The 21,032-nt window shown below is 33.8% G+C and overlaps 1 protein-coding gene across 3 annotated transcripts in view; it reads right to left on the bottom strand.

Moving 5' to 3' along the window:
* LOC110103110 (potassium channel KOR1) overlaps positions 1–14,660 on the bottom strand; it is a 31,347-nt gene extending 16,687 nt beyond the window's left edge. The window contains exons 1-3 of one of the 3 annotated variants that reach the window (XM_020831681.2): positions 14,142–14,660; positions 1,975–2,263; positions 1,552–1,891 (exon numbers count right to left, since the gene is read on the bottom strand). In XM_020831681.2, the coding sequence (XP_020687340.1) occupies positions 1,552–1,891; positions 1,975–2,263; positions 14,142–14,332 (820 nt within the window). In that variant the 5' untranslated portion in view covers positions 14,333–14,660. The remainder of the gene's footprint in view (positions 1–1,551; positions 1,892–1,974; positions 2,264–14,141) is intronic. The other 2 variants (XM_020831680.2, XM_020831679.2) reach the window with 2 other exon arrangements.
* Between the last annotated feature and the right edge of the window lie 6,372 nt (positions 14,661–21,032).

Below are 21,032 nucleotides of genomic sequence, written 5' to 3'. Positions count from 1 at the left end.
CTTCAAATTGTTAGTGACCTACATACAGATAAGTACCTAGCCATCATTAAAACCTCACAAATTATATTCTACAAATGAGTCAAAATAAGATCAAGAAAAACCTATTAAACTATCAATCAAAGCACTTTCTTGAATAAAATAGCTTCTAGAAATGGCTCCATTAGAATCTAGTTTAAATCAAAGTAGGAATAAGAGAGGCATGGAGTCATTGTACACCAAGTGGCAGGAAAACAAGACATAAATAAATAAATAATATATAGCAAAATTCACATTCTAAAATGAAGGGCAAAGGCTGGTCTACCATGAAAATGGGCATAAATTGCATAGATATCAATAAAGACATAATTAAAACTTTCACAGATTTCCTCATGCTTATGAGATTTTCCAACAATTTTTAAATTATTCTAAAATAATAAACTCCTCAGCAGTTATTTATAACTACATTCCTCATGAATAATCATCCTATTCTCTTCCATTTTTTGTCCACAATTAAACCAACCATTCTTATTTGGGACAACTGGCAAATGCATTTTGTAGGTCATTCGCCTTTGGCATTTTTTCATCTTATCATTCTTGCATTTGTAAGCTGCTAATTTCACAACAACAATGACATTCTACTTGAAAATCCATCGTTTGGTTTGCAGATGCCCTCAAAAACTAGTTTTACTCATCTGTTTTGAATTAATCCCTTACACTTATCATGATCAACAATGAAAGCATATCTCAGCATAAAAGCAAAATTCTTAGTTTGGACACCATGTTATGTCCATTAGATAATTCAGTATTACATTACTCTACTTCATTATGCATTCATCATTTTGTTTCCAATTTGTGAATAGCTCTCTGATTCCATAACTGTAAAAATTCTATATTCATCTTAGTTTGGAGATGGCCTCATAAACATTGATCTGTTTATCTAGCTTGCATTACTCACTTTGAATATCATGATATACAATGATTTGAACTCAAGTTTGTGGCAATAAAATTTTGGCTATTAATGGAATGTTTACAAAGCATTTTTGCATGAAAGAAGGAAAATGAGGACTGTAGAGCTATGAGCAATCCAAAATATATATTAAACTCATGGCTTGGATATTAGTATTCTGTCACAATAACCCAAAATAATGTCCAATCTTAACAGATCCTCTAATTTTCCATCACTTTCTCAACACTTTTCTTCTTAAAGCACATCAGTACATGACCTTTAATAAGATCCCAGGCATTCTTCTTCATGGTCCTCTAACATAGACAATATTTTAAGCTACTTCTGGTACAATTATGAAAACCAAGCAGGAACTAGCACAAAGGAAGAGCTTACAAGAACCACAAATCAACAGAATGCACCTAAACATTCCAACAAACAAACCAAAAAAAGATAATGCAAAAAGCATATTTAAAATGAAGCACATTCTTCAATCAGCTAAAAGATCAATTAGCAAAGAAAAAACTAGCATAAAAGTAATTGCAGACTACGAGCAATAGGTTTAACGCAATCACAACGATTTAAAATAAAATAATCCCAATTTCCTAACATGCAAGGTTAACACATACCAACAGTAGCCATGGTCACAATGGCAAAATACAAAGACGTCAAATAGCGTCTCCAGAAGTCTATTTGCCGGAAATTTTGATAGCTGTAGTCGCCCAACTTCAAGCTCCCAATCCACGTATACCCTTCCTTAGACTGCGGCAGAGTGGTGGCGAGGTAGTAGAATATGCAGGCAGCCGTGTGCGTGCAATACAGTTCGACAACAATGAGCTTTACAATCCTCGTAAACAAATAATTAATGCGAATGTCCTTCTCCATCTTCTGAAAGAAGCCAATAACTTTCCGCACCCGGCACAACCGAAGCCATAAGAGGTACCTCACCTCTTCTTTCCTCCCACAGACCTAGAAACCAAGATTAATGGTACTGTGATTGGAATGAGATTGGATTGATGTAGAAGTGGCAAAAGAAGGGTAGGATAAGGTACCTTGTAGATGAGATCCCACGGGAGGCAGCTGAGGGAGTCGAGAATGAAGCCGGACTTGAAGTAGCGGAAGGCAATGGACGCAGGGCTGTAGATCATGCGGTAGGTACGGGAGTCGCGGTAGGCCAGGTGGAACTGGATGACAATGTCGGCGAAGAATGCAATCTGGCCGGCAATGTCGAGGAAGAAGAGGTTGCGAGGGAGTCCACGGAAAAAGCCGAACTCCAGTGGGGTGAAGCAGGAAGAATGTACCGCCCATATCAATATGAAGTGTGTCCAAAACTGGTATAACCTACAACCATGCAGCAGGTTCGCTCCGTCAAGCCCAAGAACGCTGGATCAGCTGCTAACAGGAGAACCCTTATTCTAACCCTTTTACTCGTACGAGAATCCGCCGTCAGGAGAGGAAACACGAGAAATTAGTTTCCAGTTAAGGGGGTGTTTGGTATAAGATTGAATTTAATTTTAGTAGGATTTACTAAATCCAGTAAATCCAAATTTAGTAAATACTAGGCTCATAAATTCTGAATTGTGTTTGGTATAAAAAATTTTAAATCATGTTAAATTCAAAAAGATATTTGGCAACAAATTACAAGATTTAAAACGGTTGAAGATTTAAAATAAAAGGAGTAATATGCAAAATAATTCATCAAACATAACATCATTCACCAAAAAGAGCATATATTCGAGAGCATCTTCCTCACGATGATCGATTTCTTTGACTCGTTGTCGCTCACACTTGCTACTTTCATATCGACAAAGCCTAGATTTTTATTAAAAGAGCATATATTCTCATCGTGTTATATTTGTCAATCAAAGTAGTATAATATTTTGTATAATTTAAAAAAAAAAATACTATAATTCAATTAGGACAAACTTCAACTAAAGATTAAGACTTGAATATCATAATTTAAATTATATCTTTGCTGCTTAAGAAAAAAATTAAAACAATTCACACAAAATGATAGCTTATATAATCTAGAAATGCCACAAACAGAATTTACAAAGAGTCACTCTCGGGAAGAAAAAAAAATGAATGAACGCATAAATTGTTAAGGCATGCTGAGGTGAAACAAAAAAAAAAATCTCATTTCCTCTCTGTCGTGAAGAAAAAAAACAGGGCAGCGGCGGTATTCCTTTTGAGCGTTCGGTATTCCTCTCCCTTCTGTCGTGCTCGTGAAGAAGAAAAAAAAAAAAACAGCTGCTCGCTCTTGCTCGATCGGGAAGAGGATACCAAAATACCGCTGAAAAAAAAAATTTTTTGGGAGTACCTGCGGGACCTTGAGCGGGAACCAGCGACTGCGCTTCGGGAACGGCTAGGGCACAGGATGAAGATGAAGCTGCGTCTTCCTCAATGTAAATTGCGTTGAATCCGTTGGTAGCTCGCTCGCTGTGAAGGTAACTTTCTCCCTTTCGCGTGGTTCTTCGGCCAAATCCCGTAAATCCGACTCCTAGCCGGATTAGGATTTACTGGGATTTAGCGGATTTACGCCGTAAATCCGCAAATCTGGGATTTACAAATTTGCCGGATTTACGTCGACATTTTTTGCGTTTGGCTGGATTTATCGTAAATCCTGCTTAAAATTCCAAATAAATCCGATACCAAACACCCCCTAAAAGTTGACCATTACATATTATAATTTTTTTAAGACATCTAAATGAATTAAGAGGATTGGTTCCAAATTTTAACATTTATTTAACCATAATTGATCTAATTCTTATCAAATATTTTTTTAGCCTTTTAGATCATTAAATCATAGTGGCCTTCGTAAATTATTTTTTTCTCCTTTTAGTGTTATATTCAGATTTTAATAAGAAATTGGGAATCAATATTTAGAAAATCCTAAGGTAATTTTTTTTTGAGATTTTTTTAAATAATAACTAATAAACTACAAAAACAAGTAACTTAAAGAAATCTTTTTTCAATCACTAAATTGCAGATCCTTCCAGAATTTTATTCGAGACGTCAATTGGAAGCATAAAAGATCCTTAGATCATCTTTCTTCTCTTCCATCACTTCATCTTAATTAACTCTAATAACTCACTAATCAATATTTACAATTAATAATTTATTAGCGTTTTTAACATACTGATCAATATTTGTAATTAATTATTTATTTTAATTAAATTTTCAAGTAACAATTATCGCTATTAGGTAAATCCTTATCATTTTCTGATTATATAATTAAACATTATAAATTATATATTAATTAACATGAGCAAATAATCAACTTATAAATCTAATTAAAACATTAAACCCAAAAAATAAGAGCCAAATTATTTATAAATATTTAGTTAAATTTATTAGTTATCACACGGGTCAAGATTTAACACTCAAGAATATTTACTGATGATATAAGTATTTCAGATATTTGAATGTTTCAAATGTAATATAAATTAAATACGCTATAGTTTAATTTTTTAAGATCGGTCAATTAATTTAAAACAAATTCACAAAATTTATTTTTTTATATTCGGCTACATGTAAAAAAAATTAACTATAGGGCACTAACAAGCGCGGATGATGCAAACGATTAGGGTGTCAATATTTGACACGATCCGAAAACCTGTTCTAAAAATTTAGGGTTACAGTCAACCCATTTGGCAAACGTGTTGAGTTTGAATTCCAAATTTTGACCAGTCTAAAAAATTAGGTCGGATCCAGGTCAACCCGTAAACCCGATCTGACCTAATTCCACCGCCTTAGCCAGTCCGTGTGAGGTAAGGTTTTGAATGAATGATAAAAGACTTCTTCACATCCTTCAATGATGATCCTTCATATAGGGTCAAAAGTCACGACATCTAGATAGGAATTGGAAGTAACGACGACGATGGGAGGATCCGGACTTCATAGGGAGTTTGCTCGTTGCGAAGGTAACCATTTTCTCTCATTCGCGTGCTTCTTGGCGTTCTCGCACTAAAGACTTCTTCGTCTCCTTCGATGACCTTCCTTGTTGTTGGATCGGAAGTCAGGACAACTAAGAACGTTGGATCAAAATTGGAAGTAAAGACGGCGACCGGAGGGTCCGGAGGGAGCTCGCTCGTTGTGAAGGTAACCATTTTATGATTTTTCTCCCATTCGCGCCCTTCTCGCACCGAAGACTTCTTCGCCTCATTCGGCGACGTTCTTTCCTGGCTTCTTGTCGGGTCGAAAGTCACGACACCTCGTCATTCTTTTGTTGGATTGAAAGTAACAACGACGATGGGAGGGAGATCAATCGTTGCGAAGGTAACAATTTTTTACCATCGTGTGCTTCTCACACCGTGGTTTCGTGTCGGGTCAAGTCAACCCAAAAATCCGACGGGTCGGTCTGGGTTGAAATTTCTTACACTTCTGCAAAAATGGATCGGATTAGGATCATGTTAAATAGTAGCGGCTCAATATCGGATTTGATCGGAGTCCGATCAACAACCGGATTTTAACAACCCCTACCAACGATATTGATAAAGTGTGTGGTCTCAAACATGGGCCACAAGAGTGTGGCGGCATGCATGAGGGGAATATCGACGCGTGATCACAAGTATGAGCAAAATGAGAATACAAACGCAAGATGTAATATTGGGTGCGTGATACAAGAATGCATTGGTATCGCCAGTAATTGAGTATTATTAATCTCCACTATTTTTTTCTACTTCAAACTAAACAACAGAAAAAAAAAATGTAAACTTAAATATTTTCTTTACTACAAACTGAACACCACAAGAGGTACCTCACCTCTTATGTTTTCATTACAATTAGGTCAAATTATGATGTAACACTTAAAAGGTAAAGTCCTAATTAACAACCACCTACTTTTAACCATAGCTGTGAAAGTTGTAGAATTTCAATAAAATTTAATATTCCATCTAGCGATTACCTACTTCCCACTATACTTAGGATATGACACATCACTTATGTGAAAATGCCTAGCATTAGTGAAAATTTAGTTTTACGAATGATTGTCAAATTAATATCAATCTTTAACCTTTCTCATATAGATTAGAGATCGACTACAAAATTTATCAACAACAACAACAACATCAAGCCTTTACCCCACCATGCGGGGTTGGCTAAATGAATCTTTTTTCTCCATTGTGTCATGTTAAGAAATAAATTATCATTTAAATCTAATAAAAAAATCATTTTTAATATTTTCTAAACAAATCTTTTTAGGTCTGCCTCTACCTTTCTTAACATAAGTAAAATCTAATACATCTACTTTCCTAACGGGGTCATCAGAAGGGCGCCATTTTATGTAATCAAACCATTTAAGACGACACTCCATAATCTTATATTCCACTGGAGCTGTTCCAACCTTTTCACTTATATGCTCATTTTGTATCCCGTCTCTAAGAGTAAAGCCACTTATCCACTTGAGCATCCTCATCTTTGCAACACTTAACTTAAAATTATACTTCTTTTTTAATGGCCAACATTCAGCATCATAAAGCATTGCAGGTCTAACCACCATCTTATAGAATTTTCCCTCAAGTTTGAGGTGAACTTTTTTATCATAAAACAAACCCGATGCACTCCTCCACTTCAACCATCCAACTTGAATTCTACGAATAACATCCCCAGCTATTTCACCATCACTCTGAACAATAGACCCAAGATATCGAAAACATGTACTCTGACGTGATCACCCACAATCACAATCCATTCACTAGATCTATTATTATTAAAATTGCACTCCCTACATTTAGTTTTAGATCTACTTGAATGAAAACCTTTAGACACTAAGATTGACCTTCATAATTTAAGTATACCTTCAACTCCCTCTCTAATCTTATCATGAAGAAAAAAATCATCAACAAAAAACATACACCATGATACAACCTCTTGCAAATGTCTAGTGAGAACATTCATGACTAATGCAAAAATATATGGGCTTAAGGCTGATCCTTGATGTAATCTAACTAAAATAGGAAAATACTTGGTCAAAATACCTCGTGTTTGAACAGAAGTAACAACTCTTGCATCTATATCCTTAATAACTTGAATATAAGCATTATTATCCTCTTTCTTTTTTAAAACTCTCTATAGCACTTCTCTTGGAACTTTATCATATGTTTCCTCTAAATTAATAAAAATCATATGTAGATCCTACTTATTCTCTCAATACTTCTGACACAATCCAACCTGATATTATTTGATATCACACAACTCATATTGTGTCAAATTGTGGCAAGACTGACCCCAAGATCTGGTGGAAGAAGAACTGAAATAAAACATCCAATTTATATACTACGCATAGCCACTATTGAATACAATATAAAGCGGAAGAATCTCATCATGATTTTTTATATATCATCCAAAAATATATAATCTGAAGGTTATTTACAATAGTGCTTGACAACATAGAGAATATTAAAAAAAATCCAAACATTCAAAAATTAAAACTAACTAAAAATACCTACAACATAAATCGGAGCCTGCTATCCAAACTACTATACTCACTCCTTGCCCTTCCCTAAGCCTAAAAATAAAAAACAAAAGCATGGATGAGTTAACACGGCTCAGTAGATTATCACAATCTAAAACACTGGCACCGGCATAACAGAATCCCACCTCGGTTGCTTACTAGCGCCAGCATCACAACACTTCGGTAACAAAATCTCATCTCGACCGCCCATTAGCGTCGGCATTACACACTTTGGTAAAAGAATCTCACCTCAGTCGCTCACTAGCGCCGATATCACATCACATCACATTACATTTCTTTCACATTTTTCAATTCATTTCATAAATTAAAGCAAAAATGGACTAAATTTTGAAAATTGTCAAAATATCATAACAATAGACAATAGAAATACTACATAGCAAAAATTCACAATTTTAAAATATAACCAAATTATCAGGTATTTTATAAAATATCATTCTAAAACTTTAATTGAACTAAAACACTATTTTTAGATGTCAAAATAAATTTTTAAGCAGACAAAAATTGCTACTTTTTCAAAATCACTAACAAAAAATTTTCAGAATATATTCAAAATATTTATAATATCATTTTTTATAACATATAAAAATTAATAATAATATTATTATTAATTTTAGTATAAAATTCATATAAGTTTTTTTAGGGATTCAAAAAATTATAAAAAAATATTTATAAAATAGTTCATTTTATTTAGAAAAAACCTTTGATGAAATCAGTTTGCAAAACGAACACCTGATGTTGTCAAAACTCCCACTTATACCATAAGATGCCAATTTATTAAAAAAAATTATCAGTGCCTAAAAAGTATGAAAAATTAGGAAAATTAAAACACAACAATCGAGATATTATGGAGAAGACAGTTTGTGATTTAAGCTTATAATGACTTTTAAATAAATTCTTGATTGTTGTCGGTGAATATCTCTTTTTCAAAATTTTGAGTCAAAACAACTTCTCCATCAAACCTTTCAATAAATGTATAGCTTCCATATTAGACCTACCCGACATGAATCCAAATTAATTTTGAGAAACATTAGTATCACGTCGTAACCTACGCTCTATAACTCTCTCCCATAGTTTTAAAGTATGACACATTAACTTAATTGCTCTATAATTCACACACTCTTTGTGAATCACCTTAATTCTTAAAACTATGAATCAACACACTAATTCTTCACTTATCTAACATTTTTTTAGTGTTTAAAATAATATTAAAAAGTTTAGTAAGCCAAGAATGATGAGGACATCAGGACATGGAAAGTTTATCAGAAGCGTGGTCGTAGATCTACGGCCACGATTACACTGCTTTACTTTTGATTTTCATATTTATTATTGATGTATTAGTTTTATTTATGAAGTTTTATTATGTTTTTTTTTTTTCATTTTTTCCCTTAAGAGTTTAGGTATGTGCAAGCCCTAGGGGCATTGTAGTACTTCATATTTTCTCATTGTATGGGATATTTAAAGCCTTCCTCTTCTTCTTTGAGGGTTAATGATAAATATGAAAGAAAATTTCATATAACTCTTTGTTCTGAGAGCTTGAGAGCGTGAGAGCTTTGGATAGGGCCCTTGGAGAGGGAATCAGATCACCCACCAACCTTGGAAGCGTCCAGATTCGTGGTTTTTATTTTCTTTCTTCCTTTTCATTTCTTTTCTCCCTTCCCCTTCCTCCTAGCCGACTGCCTAGAGCTCCCCAACCTCATAGCCGTCGACCCTCCACTCCAAAACAAACCCCACCGCCGGCCAACACCTTTCACCTCCACCCCAATGCTGTCGGCCCTCTTTCCATCCACCTTCCTTTTCTCTCCCAAGTCTCCTCTAGGGAAATAATTAGAAGCTTACCTAATTTAGATCCTCTTAAATTTGGAAAGTTTTCAAACTCCAAATTCAAATGAATCCTTTAATTGATTCATGCAAAATCTTGCAACGCTCCGCTAAAGTTTAGTGCTTAGTAGGAATTGTGTGAGATATCTTTCATAGCACTAGTCTTACTATTAGATAAAGGATTTCTTGTTGAAACATATCTCATATGCAACATCAAGAGTAGTTTTTACTTTTTGCAAGTAACTTGGCCTAAGCTTGTGTTTACTGCTCTTTGTGTTTTATGTCATTGTTCAATTCATCATAAGGCTTTAATTAACTTGCTCTTAATCATCATGCGTGCAAAATCTTAATCTAAATCATAATTTCATATATGTCCTGCATCAAAGAAACTCATTTATCTCCTAAGCAATTTCACACCTCCATTGGAGTATCGTCATGTGCAACAGCTTTTACACACATCATTTTCTTTAAAGCCTCAACTTCGGTTTTACTAACACAACAACAACATCAAGCCTTTATCTCTGCTACATGAATCCTTTTTCGCCATTGTGTCATGTTAAAAGTCAAATTTTCATTTAAATCTAATAAAGAAAGATCATTTCTAATATTTTCTAATCAAGTCTTTTTAGGTCCACCTCTTTCTTTTTTTAACATAAGTCAAATATAATACCTCAACTTTCCTAACCAGGTCATCGAAAGGCCTCTGTTTAATGTGACCAAACCATCTAAGACAACTCTTTTTAATCTTATCTTCCACTGGAGCTACTCCAACCTTTTCACGTATATGCTCATTTCGTATCCTATCTCTAAGGGTAAAACTACACATCCACCTAAGCATCCTTATCTCTACAACACTAAACATTTTACTAATACGTTAATGAAAAAATCTTTATTTTCATTTAGAGTGTTAATGTGACTAAGGTCAATCGCATTCTCATAATCTTTATTGAAAAGTTTAGAAAAATATCTCATCCACAATTATTGAATATCCTCTTCTAATAAAAGCATTTTTTTATCTTCATCCTTAATACGCTTCACTTAAACAAAATACTTACTACTCTAATCTATTTATTTAACTAATTTATATTTATATTTTTTGTTCTCCTTAATATCTAATATATTATATATATCATTAAAAATTAAAATCTTTGCATCGCATATTGCATTCTTAGATTCCTTACGGGCATTTTATATCATTAGTAATTATCAAAAATTTTACATCTAAATTAATTTTAATAACAAATATTTTTTTTATTATTCTATCTTTTCTTATATATTTTGATTATATGACCAACTATTTTTACTAGTATAAACTTTTCTATTTAAAACTTTAAGCAAATCTTTTGCATATTTTTAATATCATTAACTATTTTTTCTTATATAATATAAATTTTCTCATGCACAGATAAAATCTAAAGATCTATTATCTTATTCTAAAAAATATTTTTGTTAATATTCTTTAAAAGTCGTCTTCTAATCCTATAACAACATTTAAATTTATTTTTTATTTTATGTCCCTTTATCTTAAAGTCTAAAACTAATAAATGATGTTGGGTAGATAAATTTTTATTCGGAATAACTTTATAATTTTTGTAATATAAATAATTTATTTTTAATAAGAAAATAATCAATCTGAATTTTACTATATCAATTTTATAAGTGATGAGATGCTCATTAATTTTAGTAAACAAGATATTAACAATATTAAAATTACAAGCTAAAACAAGTTTAATATTGTCTTCCACTTTTGTTAGTTGCTCCAAAATCATAGCAACCGTGAATATTTTTAAAATCACATACCTCTCTACTAGCATGTTCATTTAAATCTCCTTGAATAAAAATTTTTTCTTCAAGAGATATTTTATATTAATTCTTTTAAGTTATTCTAAAATATTATTTTTGAACTCATTTCTAAATCTAATTGAGGAGCATAAGCATTTATAACATTAATAATCTTAGAATCAACAATAATCTTTAAAGTTATAATTTTATTCAAATTCTATTAATTTTTACAACATTATCCTTTAAAATCTTATATATGCCCACACCTACATCATTTCTAGCTAGTACGATTATTACTAGAATATCCTATTTTATATCCTAAATTATCAATCTCTTTAACTCATTTAGTTTCTTGAATGCATAGAGTATTTCTCTTCCTATGAATCATGATATTTCTTAATTTCATTAATTTGCATGTAAGAGAACTTATATTCTAAGAATCTATACTAATTTTAGTTTCATGGACTAACTTCTTTGTCCACGTCCATCCATGATATGAGAACTCTTGCGTATTTAACACTCAACCAGGGCGGTTGCACACTACTCGTTGTATTCAGGTCATACAACGCATCACTTCCAAGAAATGCCCTAGCATTAACACAATGTATTAAAAAATTCATTTCATGATTATTCGACAAGTTTTATGCTAGGTGCTGACTACCTAACGCAATACTTCATTTTTCTCATCCAAGACTTAGGACCTAATAAGGGCAGTGCTACTAGAGAATCAAACTTTCCACATTATAAAAAATAAAAGTATGGCGAGAAATTATCACCTTTTTTATAATAATAAAAAAAAAAATCAATCGACCTGGCAAATCTAGCCGAGTGACCTTGACGTTTCCGTAGTCTTCTCGGCTGATTGGATATTGGTTCTAGTAGCCTATCATAAGCCACGCACAATCTTTGACAAAACCAGTATTGTGTACCAAGACCATCATAAAAAGTTGACCGATTGGCTATGTCAGATATCAATCGGGCCTCCTCTTAATATCTTAAGATATTAATGACTGAGATAAGCCTCATTGGGTTACTGGTGGGATTTCCGATCCGAAAGGGATGACATGGACGACAGCTAACGATGGAAGACGTCACATGCAAGTATGCAACACTTAAAACCACTATGGATAAGGATAAACTTGTTCGATTGACAGATATTAAACTAGATAGAAATTTATTTTTTAGCTTATAAAGTAGTTATTGGACTTTGATATTTAGAAATTAGAATAGCCTCCTCTCACTCGGGTTTGATATTAGTCTTGCTTAATCTCAAATGGTCAATGGACAATCAAAATCCTAATATATCAAAGAGAATACTTGATTGCTTAAGGTTATTCCTCTTACCCAACATTTTAGCTTTGCTGCAGATTCCAACCTTCTTTCCATTAAACTTTCTTAAATAAAAGTTTTTTTTTTTTATGAGATTTTTATTAATTAGCTTAGCTAAAAGCAAAATATTTTTTAAAAAATTCTTCTTTTGCCCCGCAAAGATTAATAGCCTAGTTTGTGGAGTTAATTAAATCACAACAAAATTGTTTTCCCTGTCATAATGAAGCAAGACATCAACCAACTTTATCAAGTAAAACTCTAATCTCTCTCTCTCTCTCTCTCTCTCTCTCTCTCTCTCTCTCTCTCTCTCAAAATCTCCCAACACCTCGGTCTCCAAACCCTCTCGGCCAACGTAGATTATTAGACACGGCACTTCTCTTTAGCAGCACATTAATGCAGAGCTCTCTTCAATATTACCTTTTTCAACCGCTTTACCCTTATCCTAGGCGATCTCTCTCAATCATCCATCCATCAACGATGTAGATCTCTTTGTCTGGGTAAGGTTTGTTAAGATTTAATCGTCCATTCCCAATCATTTTGGGTTTAATTTAATGTTTATGCTTTATTTTCTGACTAGTTAAAGCATCTGTGAATGGATAGAAGTTCAACTTCTATAGATTTCAATTTTCATAGGATATTTGTAACAACAAAGTCTCAACCCTCGGCAACTTGGGTGTGCTCGTTTTTCTGATTTCTTCCATTTTTTAAGAGCATTATACTTTTAAAATCTTTAGACCTAAGATGTGATTCGTATTGATATTACTAGGATTGCTGGAAAAACGATAAAAATTCTTCAATAAAAACACTCCTACCTAAATATGTGACAACTGTCTTTAAGTTGAAGAATATTAATAAATAACAAATGATTAAAAATAGTATAACCATATAATATGAAGAACACTTGGCACGGAATGGGTGGCTCACATATATATTTTTGATTATTGAGATTCCTAAAAGGATTCGTGGTCACGGAAAGGATAATTCTATTTTTTAATACATAATTTATGATTTATCGGAAATTATTTTAAAAAATGATCTAAAGCAAAATCCTCCAAAAATAAGCGCTTACAAATTTGCTAAAACGGTGATAACGAACTCTAATAAGTTCACACTGCAGTGCCAAATGAGTCTAGTCTCAGTACACAACTCACTTTGACATCCTGGTTGAGAGCTTAGACTTCCAATTAAGAGGTCATAGGTTCGAGTCTTTGTGTATGCGTTGTGTGTGAATTTGTCTTAAATGACCTAAATGTAAAAAAAAAAAAAAAGTCTAGTCTCAGTCGTATATATTAAATCACTTTTTAGACAAAAATAAGATAGTTTGGCAATTACTATCATCTAAAATCGTAATCCTCACATAAACAAAAAACTGTAAAGCTACCCATCAAGAGCCAAATAAAACTGGCTCCACGGATAAACTGACCATGCTCTGCTACCGCTCGACCAAGAAATGCAAAAAAAAAAAAACGCTCAATTTGAGGTAATACATCCGTCTAACTTTTTAAAAAAAAAAAAAAAAAAACAAAAAAAAAAAAAAAAACTCAATTTGAGGTAATACGTCCGTCTAACTTTTTTTTTTTTCAAAAAAATAGAAAAAACAATAGCGGTTTCAAGAACGAGATTAAGCTTCTCCGGCTTCCTATCCCAAGCTTTAGATCTTCTTACCGACAGTTCCATAAGCCCTAATCCGCTACATTAATTCATAAACGAAACAACAAATATTCCCGCATGAAGAGAGAGATTACATTCCATCGGCGAAAGTGGAAAAAAATTGAATGGTGGCAAAAGGCAATAGACTGAAGGTAGATGACATACCGGTTATCGGGATGGATGATGTATCGGATGAGGAGCTCCTCTCGACTCCGGTGACGGAGAGCCCGGAATTCCCGGGTGAGGAGCGCGAATCGACTGCCCTGTGAATCATCGATACCGTCGCGAATCTCCTGTACCTCGTACTCGATCTCCATCGGGGGATCGTCGCCATCGTCAGAGGATCGGGGTCCCATTGCCGACTGTCCTAGTCCAGGATCGAAATCGTGCAATCTACGTCACTGATTCTTTTATAAGAAAGAGACGACGGCGAGGCGGAGTAGATCAGGAGGATGGGAGATTGGACTGGGGATGTGGGGGATAGGGTTTTGGCTAGTGGGCGGGTAGAGGATTTATGGAGAACGGACAGGATGCTAAAATGCGCTTCCTTGAGTGGAGGCGTACTTTAAGGGCTGTCGCTGACGTGGATTAAGAAGAGCGGGGAAGTGGGATGCTGATGCGCGCATCGGCGGCGTGGTGAACTTGGCTTTCTTGGTCGGCGTGGGCAACTCCACTTCAGAATATATTTGCATTGCACCCATAATATTTTATTAATCTGAATATGGGAAAATCATTCGGTGCGGATACCAAACGTAGTTCTACATTCGGAGGTCAATAGTAACATGTTACGTTACGGCATGACGACCTGACGACACCCGACCTGCCAGGAAGACGAAATTTCGCACGCCACGACAACCTGAACAGGGGTCCACGTGAAATTTTTAAAAATGCCGCCATTTTTTGTTTTGCTTTATGAGATATTTGTGGGTTTTTTCTACATTAGGGTTTATGATATATTATTAGAAGAGTGCTACGAAGAGAAGCGAGGAAGACGAATTAAAAATGGAAACCACTTTGGATGAATTCGAGTCGTTCGAGGAGATGGAACAAACCGAAGACGTAAAGGAAGAAATATTTGAGCGAAGCACGGAAGATATGCTTGACATTTTTTCGGTAAGTTATGAACTCCGAAGAGATTTTACAAGAGATCTTATAAATGTAGAGTTCTAAATGTTTACAATAGTCTTAAAATTGAGAAGATTACATGTACTGCGTCTTGGTACCCAGTGGCGATACTGCTTGGTATTTTTGGGTCCATGTTTCTGCTCTTGGAATTTTGTCTCGGTACCGGGTTTCGTTACTGATTCAGGGTATCTCGATATCGTGGAACTGTACCGAAAAGATATCGGTATTTTTTCCATGACAATGCTCTCGGTACTTCATCCCGATACTAGGTTTTGGTACTAATTCACGGTATTTCGATAATGATGATACATGTCGGTACACCTATCCGATTGTTTATTCCTAACATTAAAATCATTTTCACATTTCCACATGGTATTTATTCAAGTGACAATGAAGCATATGAGATATATTACAATTATGCTCATAACATTGTATTCAATGTTCGGAAAGAACATCATAGTTACTGGCAAAATTTAATGAGAATTAAATCAAAGGACTATGTATGTTCGAAAGCTGGATTTAAGAAATGCATTGACTTGAATTCCAATTAGAAATATCGAAAATCCAATACCAGAAATCGGGTGTCTAGCTATGATTAGATTTTCAGTAGGTCAAGATGAAGTTTGGAAGGTTCAAAAATTCATTGAGAGCCACAATCATGAATTAGCTAGGCTTAAAGATCAACATTTGCTTAGATCATGTAAGAATATCCGTGATGAGAAGATATCAGTTCTTAAATCCATGACATAAGCTAGGATACAAATAGTTGATGCATTTACGTACCTACTGTAGAATTGGATGAGATGAAGAGAGGGAGAAGAAGAAGTTCTCAGGTTCAAGAAGACCGAGATGTATAGAGAAGTAAATGTATGTCTTATTAACAGTCTGAAGTATAGTTTATATAGAATAATGTAAAGCCTATGTCTACGTGTATAGTACTGATTGGACAACAAGAATACAATGTTATTATTGGTGTGCTAATACCTACGTTAGGAAGCAGGAGGTTTGCGGAATATATAATTCTCTACAAGGGATGCATATAACTTTATTCAAAAGGAGAGAAGAACGAAAATTGAGAATGGATAAATGAGTTTTCTAATTGAATTATTTAAAGAACGACTAATTCATGATAACATATTTACATTGGACGTACAAACTGATGAGAATGTAGATTGATGATTTTTTTTTTTTGTAGATGATTTAGGGAAAACAAATTATGATTATTTTGATTATGTGATTATTTTTTATACTAATAATAGACTTAACAAATATAATTTAGCTTGTGCATTCTTTATAGGAGTTAATAATCATTGAAAGAATATTCTTTTATGGGTTATTTTTTATCAGAAAAACTATTGAATCATTTACCTGCTTATTTACAATATTTTTATGAATAATTGGTGATAAACATCTCATAACGATATTTACTGATCAGGATCCGACAATGGCTATGGCGATTGAAATTGCATTGCTTCAAACACAACATAGGCTGTGTCAATGGAACATCGGTAAGAAAACTCCGTCCAAGGTGAGGTGCTTCAATAGTAATAATAAAGTTAGAGGGTTTTTTCATAGGTGTTTAAGTAAGGGTGATTCTAAGGAAGAGTTTGAGAAAACTTGGGCTTAAATGATCAGTGAAGGAGACCTCCAAAGTCATGAATGATTGAAAGATCTTTATAGAATCAGGAATAAGTGGCCAACAATATTCAATAAAATTTATTTTAACCTAGGCATTCTTTCTACACAGCGTAGCAAGTCCACCAATTGTGTGTCATGACATTTCCAAACCAACAAATTTTATAACTAAATATTTTTTGGGCTTAGAGAAGCTATTGATGACTTGGCATCGAAATGAATATTGTGAAGATTTCAGATGCATCAAATCTAACATAATGCCTTTAATTAAAAGAACCTTCAGATGCATCAGGAAATTTTTCCTCTATAAATTTTTTTATCTCTTCATATCTCATGTTCTTCTCTTCAAGTTGAAAAATAAAATCTTCCAATGCTTGAATGCACCTTTCAAGCATGGTAGACATTAATTCAACCTTTGCTAGCCGAGTGATCATAATTTTATTTTGAGTCATTAGTTTACGCATGCCTTCTTCATGTGAGTAGGGGATAGCATCATCAGGCACATTTGTGGGTGTAGGTACTTCCTGGTCTAGTGAACTATAAATTTGGGGGTGGCTAAAAGGAGTGGAAGCCTTGGGTGACCTGAGGGAGTTGGCGGGCCAAGGGAGTTTTATTCGGAGTTTCTTAGAAGTTTTAGTTAAAGTTATTTCAAAAAATTACGGGGGAGATTTCTATAAGAGTACACTCTCCTCTTCAGTAACTCCTTCAAAGTCGTTTATTATATGCAGAACATTATTTTTCATGAGAAGCTCAAATCAAATTAAAATAATAAAACAATGTTTTTTAAACAGAACGAGTTATGAATACATGTTCCTTTACAAGCTTATTAAATAATAAGGTTACTTCTTTCTCAATGTATAATATATGGCTATCTCAATGAACAAATGCGATTGGGAATGCTCTTCTAATGGTGTGTGTATTCTTGTATGCTCAAAAAATTAAATCTACAAATAAAAATTGCAATCCTTTAGCTATTTAAATAGTTTTCTATAACAATATAATGGTAATAAAATTTACTACATAAGAAGTAAACTTATAATTAAAAAAATTAGAAATCCATTGATGTAGTTGAGGGGGCTACCTTTCGAATGCTTCCTTGGAATAACATTGAATTATGCCACTAAGAAATTCCTTATCGATGCTGGCTAGTTGTAAGTTAGGAATTGATCAACATATTCAGCAACTGTCAATATGCTTGCAGGTGTTCTAAAGTTCTCCATGGGAAAAAAAAAAGATTTGACAATACGAATATTATGAACTTTACCATTACATCATCAATTCTAGTTGACTACACAAAACCTTTTAAGTAACTCCTTCAAAGTCATTTATTATCTACAAAACATTATTTTTTTAGAGAAGCTCAAATCAAATTGAAATAATAAAATAATATTTAAAAAAAAAACGGTTTATGAATACATGTTTCTGTACAAGCTTATCAAATAATGAGGTTACTTCTTTCTCGGTATTCACAGTATGGTTATCCCAACAAACAAAATGTGACTGGAAATGCTCTTCTAATTGTGTGTGTATTCTTGTATGCTAAAAAAAATAAATCTATAAATATAAATTGTAATCCTTTAGCTAACTAAATAGTTTTCTATAATGTCAATAAAACTTACTACATGACAATTAAACTTACAATTAAAATAATTAGAAATCCATTGATATAGCTGAGGTGGTTGCCTTTCGAATGCTTCCTTGCAATAACATTGAATTCCACCACTAAAAAAGTCCTTATCGGTGATGGCCACTTGTAAGTTAAGAATTGATCCACATGTTCAACAACTGTCAATATGCTTGCAGGTGTTCTGAATTTCACCATGGGAAAAAAGATATGACAATATGAATATTATGAACTTCGTAATTACATCATCAATTTGGGTTGACTCCTCAATACTTTCAATCTCATGTCTAATATCATTAGAGATTTTCCCAATTATTATGTTGCTACCTGGTACAAATTCGACTCCCCTTTTGAGAAGTCCAATGATAATAGTTACCTCATCAGAAGTGAAACGTAACTTCTTTCTTTTTATTACAAAGCACTACCGCCGAATATTCCATCTGATCAGCAATGCATGGATTAAAGAAACATTTTGGCGGTATGGAGGCATCAAGAAGAAGTGATCGATGTGCAGCAGCCTCAAACCATCCACGAATTGTTCCACTAAATGTGTTAACCAAACGATCACAAACTTGTCTAAATGGCAAAGCTCTGCACCAGAAATAAATTATGGGAGTATATCTGTGAAAGCTGTTTTTCCTTCCATGATCGTCCAGGACGAAGTTGGATCGTCCGGGGACGATCGGTACAGGTTGTAGAGGAATTTCTGGACAGAGAAGTTCGTCCCAGGACGAACCGGGGTTCGTCCGTACGAAATTTTTCCAGAGAGCAACTCGTCCGGGAACGATAACTATTTTGTCTAAACAAAATTCGTCCACTGGCCAAATCTTCCCGGGACGATTTTGGATCGTCTGGGACGATCAATTTTGATACATATGGGATTGACATCTTTTGAAGAGAGAGAAAAGCCCATGAGAGAGAAAACCGAAGGAAAAAAAGAAGAAAAGTGATTTTTGGGCGACTTCTATCTGTTTCCATCCATAGCGGTAGTTGAAAAAGTTGATGACTCGAGGTAAAGCACATTTCGCCTTTCTCAATTTTCAGAAACGAGGATTTTAATGACTTTTATGTTTCAGATTTTGTTTCTGTTAACGAATAATTGATTCTGTTTTGTATTGATAAAAGTTTTACAGCGTAACTTTTTGTATGTTTATGAGATGACATTTGTGCATGTTTTGAGTATTTTCTGAAAGATTTTTATCGGGTATTTTGAATTCTACTGGATTTTGATTGAATAACAATTTATCTGGATGATTGAAATTATTACTTCATTATAATAAAAGTCTTACAATGTTGTTTTGTATTATCTATGGTAATTTGATAAAATTATGAATCTGTGAATTCTGTGTAAATTCTGTATACTACCGTTATGTCGCTGACGATTTTCCTAACGAAATCCAATTTTTTGAATTTAATGCTTTGATGTGTTGTGATATCAGAAGGGAGATATAAGGGGCCAGAATACTTTGAGATTCTGTCTGTGTTAGGGAAATCTGAAAAGAAAATAAGTTATGTTCTGAAAATTCTGTATATCTGTTCTGTTCTGATGCTATAAGCACAAAGGGAGACATAAGAGGCAAGAATCCGTTGAGATTCTATCTGTGTCAGGGGAGGGAGGCATAAGGGACCAGAATCCGTTGATATTCTATCAGGGTCCGGGAATCTGATATGTGATATGTGATGTGATATCTGAAATGTGATTTTATCTGATGTGAATTCTGATTTGTACGATCTGATCCGTTCTGTGATTTGAAAGTTGTATAAGTTTTATAAGATCTGTTATGCACTCTGATTTGAATTCATGTATATGTGATTTGATTTCTATTTGATCAAGTATATGTTCTGTCTATAAAATTTCTGTACGGCTATTTGAATAACTATTTCTGATGTATTTTCTGATGTGAATTTCTGGAGATTTTGATTGGTGAGTGTAGTCTTGCTGAGCTGTTAGTTCATCATTGTTTTCTGCATGATTTTTAGGTTCTGAGAAAGGGAAGAAAGTCTTGGATTAACAGTTCTGTGTCTGATCTGATATTAGGTATTTTGTACTTTTGATTTTACTATAGTCATGACTTTTCTGTTCTGTTCTTTCTGTCTGTAGCCATGCACTGTATTGTATATGATTATTTTGATGAAAGAAAGAAGAAAATAGTTGATGCATTTCTTTATATGTATTTGAATTTCATAGCAGCTATGTGTTTCTGTTTGTTTGAATATCTGGAAGAAAGTCTGAAGTAAATTTCAAAACTAGATCCTGGATTTTCAACATTTGTCGCGGCCCGACGTGAAGGGATTCGTTCCGGTCGGGTTGGGTCGTGACAATATCCTTGCATAAAATGCGAATAATCATAAGTTGAAAGAGAAATACCAAGCATTATACCAAACATTACCGAGCAAAACACCGACAAATAACTAGCATAATAGCGATCAATACCTAGCTTAATACCGAGAAATACTGAGATTTGTACTAAGCATTGTACCATCATATAAGAATGATGCATTGTACTGAGTAATATAATGCATGACCGAGCATGATATTGAGCATGGTATCGACCATGGTATCGAGCTTGGTTCCGAGAGATAAAATAAGTTATTGACATAAGGATACCGAGAATGGTATCGACATGTACTAAGTAGCTCCAAGTGGTACTATAATATATCAAAGTTTCGTC

Source organism: Dendrobium catenatum, unplaced genomic scaffold (genome assembly GCF_001605985.2).
Source record: "Dendrobium catenatum unplaced genomic scaffold, ASM160598v2 fragScaff_scaffold_1684, whole genome shotgun sequence".
Classification (NCBI taxonomy): Eukaryota; Viridiplantae; Streptophyta; class Magnoliopsida; order Asparagales; family Orchidaceae; genus Dendrobium; species Dendrobium catenatum.
The sequence above is the reverse complement of the archived record's forward strand: the minus strand, read 5'-3'. Positions and strand labels throughout refer to the sequence as shown.